Source organism: Mandrillus leucophaeus, unplaced genomic scaffold (genome assembly GCF_000951045.1).
Source record: "Mandrillus leucophaeus isolate KB7577 unplaced genomic scaffold, Mleu.le_1.0 Scaffold1055, whole genome shotgun sequence".
Taxonomy (NCBI): domain Eukaryota; kingdom Metazoa; phylum Chordata; class Mammalia; order Primates; family Cercopithecidae; genus Mandrillus; species Mandrillus leucophaeus.
Window position 1 is genome coordinate 963,459 of NW_012098710.1, and position 6,049 is coordinate 969,507.

General features: G+C 48.4%; 1 protein-coding gene across 5 annotated transcripts in view; it reads left to right on the forward strand.

The window, feature by feature from the left end:
• Positions 1-5,792, forward strand: part of COL4A6 (collagen, type IV, alpha 6) — a 287,485-nt gene extending 281,693 nt beyond the window's left edge. For all 5 annotated transcript variants that reach the window (XM_011982419.1, XM_011982428.1, XM_011982437.1 and 2 more), the window contains 3 exons: positions 759-950; positions 1,660-1,946; positions 4,143-5,792. In XM_011982419.1, the coding sequence (XP_011837809.1) occupies positions 759-950; positions 1,660-1,946; positions 4,143-4,403 (740 nt within the window). In that variant the 3' untranslated portion in view covers positions 4,404-5,792. The remainder of the gene's footprint in view (positions 1-758; positions 951-1,659; positions 1,947-4,142) is intronic.
• The last annotated feature ends 257 nt before the right edge of the window (positions 5,793-6,049 follow it).

Genomic DNA, 6,049 nt, shown 5'->3' on the forward strand with positions numbered 1-6,049 from the left:
TTAGCCAGGATGGTCTCCATCTCCTGAACTCATGATCCGCCCGCCTCGGCTTCCCAAAGTGCTGAAATTACAGGCGTGAGCCACCGCGCCCGGCCTGCCTTCCCTTTTCTACCCAGGGATTCTGACACACACGGGAGGGGGATGTTCAAGGAATAACAACACTTGAGATAAGGTGTGGCTGTCCGTATACCTCTTCTATTTATGTCCCACTTTACATTGGGGATGACAAATTAGTTGTCCTGACTAGAGAACAGTTCAGAGGCTCGGTGGGAAACTGTGGCAGTTGATTTGTCATATCTGTCATGGGCAGGAGAGGAGGGCAAGATTTTACCCTGCTAATCCTAACTCTGCTTTTAATGCCTCTGATTCAGCAGCTACATAGTTATCTCCCATGAGGGCCTGCAAGGCTGGACCTGAGAAGTATCCCACTCCATACCCTAATCCCCACTCAGAGAGACCCCAAGGCCAGGTGGCTATGGGAAGGAAGCCTAACAATGTGCTTTGAAAACTGGGGCCTCTGTAGCTGGATACATCTGAGATAGAGTTGTAGCTCTACCACTTACTAGCTGTAGGACATCCGAGCCTCAATTTCCTCATCTAAAAATTGGGGTGGTAATACCATTTTCCAGGGTCATCGTGAGGATTGAGTGAGAAAACATATGTGTATAACATGCCTTGCACAATGCGTGGCACAATGTGAGTAGCTGATGTTATCATTAGCTGCACCACACTCACCTTTTATGCTCTGTCTCTCTCAGGAGCTCCAGGGCAGCAAGGCCCCTTCGGGATGCCTGGAATGCCTGGCCAGAGCGCGAGAGTGGGCTACACGTTGGTAAAGCACAGCCAGTCGGAACAGGTGCCCCTGTGTCCCATCGGGATGAGCCAGCTATGGGTGGGGTACAGCTTACTGTTCGTGGAGGGGCAAGAGAAAGCCCATAACCAGGACCTGGGTAGGTACCAGCTCTGACAGTCAGCCCTGGTCACTTGTCCCCACAAACACCAACAGCCAACCCCTCTCTTCTCCCAGCCCTTTCTAGGTCCACTGTTGTGTAATGAGTTACAAGCATCAGCTCTGGAGTCAGGTGGATCTGGGTTCAAATCCTGACTCTATCACTTACTAGCTGTGTACACTGCATTAGTTATTCAACCTCTCTAGGCTTTGGCTTCCTCCTTAATGGAACAAAGCTAACTCTAGTACCTATCACACAGGTTGGTGGAAAGATCGCATGAATCAATCACCCAATGTAAAATGCTTAGAGCAACATTTGGCATTTAAGCATCCATTAAATATTAGCAATTAGTAGTAGTAACAATAATAATATGACCTGCAGGGCAGTGATGATTACCTGAGAATGAATTGTGTTGTCTGCAGGTGTGCTAAATCTTAAACGCAGACTCAGTCTATTAAGCGCTGTTTCTTTCAAAGCAGATTAGGGCAGAATTATACAGCTTATAAAAAGATTCTTGTTATCAAATTTCCCTGGTGCATTTAAAATAGAATTTGATCAACACACTTCAGCGCGTGTACAATGTCACAGGATTGGAAGGAGAGCGCTGCCTCAGTCTGGTGCAAGTGGTTGGATGTAAACCCAAACCACTGTCTCGTCAAAGCCCCTCAGCCAGACCTTCCCTGCCCTTGCCCATTTTCTCTCCTTCCAGGCTTTGCTGGCTCCTGTCTGCCCCGCTTCAGCACCATGCCCTTCATCTACTGCAACATCAACGAGGTGTGCCACTATGCCAGGCGCAATGATAAATCCTACTGGCTCTCCACTACTGCCCCTATCCCCATGATGCCCGTCAGCCAGACCCAGATTCCCCAGTACATCAGCCGCTGCTCTGTGTGTGAGGCACCCTCGCAAGCCATTGCTGTGCACAGCCAGGACATCACCATCCCGCAGTGCCCCCTGGGCTGGCGCAGCCTCTGGATTGGGTACTCCTTCCTCATGGTAAGGTCCTGCACTGTCCCCTCCCCCAGTTGGAGGCAAAGGGCCCCTCGGACTGGTTTCCAGGCTCAAGGGACACCAGGTAGAAAGCATAGAGTTTGAAAAGAAGAGAAATGCTTGGACTGGGCTTGGCTAAAGAATGGAGAACCCAGTTCTGCATGAATGGCAGGTAGTTATGAGTGTAGGGGAAAGACAGCAGTTTGCACCCAGTGGTTCAGGGGCTAGAATATCTGTGAGTCACAGGTCAGTGCCCCGCCATCTCCATGCCTGCTTCAGTTATGCCACACCCAAGGGAAGAGCAAAACACACTATGACCTGAGAGGACAGTGAGGGAGAGGCTGTCACCACTCGGGGCCAGGACACAGTCTCACTAATCAGCCCAGCCATGGCACTGTCCCCTCTTCTGTCCACCCTCCCAGATCCCTCTGGCCTCGGCCATCTCCTCCCAAAAGGCTTTGATGAGTGCATGCTGTGTTTATATGTCCTTGCTGGTATTTTTGCTGTCTCTCCATTTCGGAGGGAAGGCAGCGGCCACCATGCTGTGTGTCTTGATAAGAAAAAGAATAATCTGCAGGCCCAAAGAGGCATCACATCCCTTACATAATATCCTCTGAATACCTGGGGATGGAAATAAAAGGTCAGGTTTAGGGTCAGGACATCCCCCAGGGAAAACCACTGTGGCACCCATTGAAGTACTCTGCCTTGCCAGAGCTTCTCTGTTGAATTGCCAAGGGTGAGATGGTGAGAGTGTCTTTAAAAAACGACCAAAGCTGCAGGCTCCCTAACATTAGCGTACCTACCCAGAGAAAGGTACTTTCCCTTGTTATGCTCTGTCTTTGGACATTGGATAGTTTATCCCAATGTAATACAGAACCACCTCACCTGTCCTTCTGTCCTGTCCACCACCCTGACCAGGAAATAAGAAGAGGCCCCTGAGCTTCCACAGGAAATGGTACAAACGCTGTGTACTAAAGCTCATGTGCTCTGCTTATGGGAGGGCTCTTAGCCCTTATTCAGAATCTCTTTACTCTTCCTTTACACATTAATTCTAACCTACTAGAATATTATTCCTGAAGATATGTAAGGGTGAGAAGTTGGACTGCCTAGCAAGGCATGCTGAAGCAATGAGACATACCTATTAAAAAGAAGAAAATCATTCAAAGGAGGCCCAAGAGTTCTATGGGCTGTACCCCTTGGTATGGGGCTCTTGCATAATCATCCCCCACAAAAACTGACATTCACAATGATGAGCCTGATTCATCTGCAAAGTTTCAAATAACCTAGTGTCTGCTACTCAGTAAAGCAGGAAAATGTGTTGTGCGTTTTAGAAAGTTTTTGATTCTCAGGGTCAAAATGAGGAAAATTTTGATGCTGCAGTTGTCAGGAAAGGTCACCTGAAAGGTCCCATGGAGACTCTCACTTTTGCAAAGTTCTGCAAAGTAAGGAGTCTCTGTGTGCCAACTTGGGCATTTGTCCCATTGGCCACTTTCTGACACGGCTGTGTATTAGGCCTCTTCCCTATCTCCTTGTGGTCCAGATGATAGCCCAGCTAAAGTGAAGGGAGAGAGGCAGGAGTGTGGAGAGACTGAAGCTGCCGTCTATGGGAATAGTAACTGAAGACCACCAGCTCATGTGTAGCCCTGAAACTGAATTCTGAGGGAGCCCTCCGAGGTGAGGGCCGGGACATTTGGGCCAAATACAACAAATTAAGGAAAACTTCAGTAGTGTTTTGGACTGTCCCTCTTTCCCTTCTTAGAGTACAGTGCACGGTTAAGAGAGGGCTCTGAGAACTGCAGTCCAGAAGCCTATTGAATTTTCCTTCACTCAGCCTTTCTCAGATCCATTTGTCGGTGGAAATTTTGCAAGGGGGTACCTAACACACCTCTGAACCCAGTGGGACAGTAGCAGTTTGGGAATTACTGCTTGACATGTAGTCATTGCCCACATAATGGGTTAGGGGGGGCACTAGGGAGCTTGGAGGGGGGCACTCTTGGCCCTGAAAGCTGCTATCAGGGAGGACAAGCAGCCCCTGCCCCTAAAACACAGCTCTTGGTATGCTGGCTTGAAGTGGGGGCTGAGACAAAGAACCAGGGCTTAGGAATGAAGCTCATATGCCTCCTGTAGAAGCGGAGCACCCCTCCCTCCCCACACCAACCCGTGGCAGGCACAGCTCACGCACGAATCTCCTGTCTGTTTCAGCACACTGCCGCTGGTGCCGAGGGTGGAGGCCAGTCCCTGGTCTCACCTGGCTCCTGCCTAGAGGACTTTCGGGCCACCCCTTTCATTGAGTGCAGTGGTGCCCGAGGCACCTGCCACTACTTTGCAAACAAATACAGTTTCTGGTTGACCACAGTGGAGGAGAGGCAGCAGTTTGGGGAGTTGCCTGTGTCTGAAACGCTGAAAGCTGGGCAGCTCCACACTCGAGTCAGTCGCTGCCAGGTGTGTATGAAAAGCCTGTAGGGTGGCACCTGCCACTCTGCCCCTTGCCCTCCCCTGCCCCTCACAACAGTCACCTCACAAACCTGAATGGTGTGAAGAAGGAAGGCCTGAGCCCCTTTGCCTATCTGTCAAGTTGTACATTGGAGTCTCATTTGGGCTAGACTACGGGACACTCGTCATCCCAGCCCTCGGGTCCAGAGAGATGAGCCCACCCTGCTGAGATCTGCTGTCCCGTTTCCGTCAAGCTGGTGCTACTGTTTGATTTGGATGATTGTGTGACTATTCATGGCTACCTCAGAAAGATTTGATGGGCCACCACTGCTCGCTTTCTCCTCACTGTCTTGATCGAAAAGCTCTCCCTAATCGCTAATCAGTCATTTCTTCATGTACAGAGGTCAGCATACATTATTTGGCTTCAACCAGAACCCAGTGTTTCCACACTGAAATTATCTATGCGAATATTCATGGATGGCTCAAGTCTGTACAGGGCAAGTCCTCACTGTTCAAGGAGGCCCACTGTGTCTAGGCAGGCAAGAGAATTGAAATGAGGTGCCACCCAGTAGCCCAGGGTGAGCTTTAGCTCTCTCTAGAATGAGCAAGACTGGGCCCCATATGGCTTAGGGAGGCTTGAAGTCCAGCTGCTGGGTTGGGGGTGGTGGTCATTAATGGCATATGGTCCTAGACAAACCGTTTCCTCCTTGCCGGCTCCCCCTCCAGCCAGAGACAGAGGACCTGGCCTGGTCCAAAGTAGAGCAGAGGATGCAACAAATGTGGCCAAGCCTATCAAAGGGAATGAGAATGACAGCCTTTTTTCCTGGGCCAGGAGTAGAGGTGTGGGTGGGTAAGGATGTGTGAATTTTGCTTTTGACTCCAGGAACACAAAGGTAAATCCCACATCCCAGTTTCTCAGAAGTCCCTGTTTACTCCAAATGCCATCCAGATGTGTGCAATGTGGCAAATTGAAGGTGCACAGTGTTGGTTTCCTTATATTCTGAGGATGTTAAAGACTTTCTGCTAAATGGTTGCCCAATTGCTCTTTCACAGGTAGCCTATTAAACTATTTTAATATGTTTTTTTAAACCTCATAAAAATCTAGCACACTCTTCTCTTGAGCAGTTAGCAGACCTGAAGCAAGCCTGAATTGGCTATGCAGTACACTGTATTCTGTTTGGGGGAATTTGTTTTAGCCATTTTCTTTAATTACCAGTTTCCCAGAACACTCTTAGCTATGTTGACATGAGGCAATTTCTTCCAGGTGATTCTGTTTCCTTAAGTATTATATAAACTGTGCCAATACAGACAAAGCATAATCAGTATAATCTGAATTATTATTATCTTCACCTCCTGAGTAATAAGCATGATGTCAGTTTTGTACATAGCAAATAAAATAAATGAAATCGGAACATGTGACTCTTTATTGATGCTCTTTTATGAAAACTTTTCTAATGTCCATCTCACTGCAATTTATGAGTCCCTCTCAGAGCCTGAGAGATTTCTGTTACTGCCAAGTCGAACTCTATAAAAAAACACTGAGGCAGGAAAAAATTTGAAGATGATCAAAGTCAAAGGGCTGAAACAGTCCTCTAACAGTCAACAAACCCATTAGCTGCTTCAAGATAAGCCTATGCCTGCTTTTATCCCTGTCACATGCTAGAGTTCAACATATC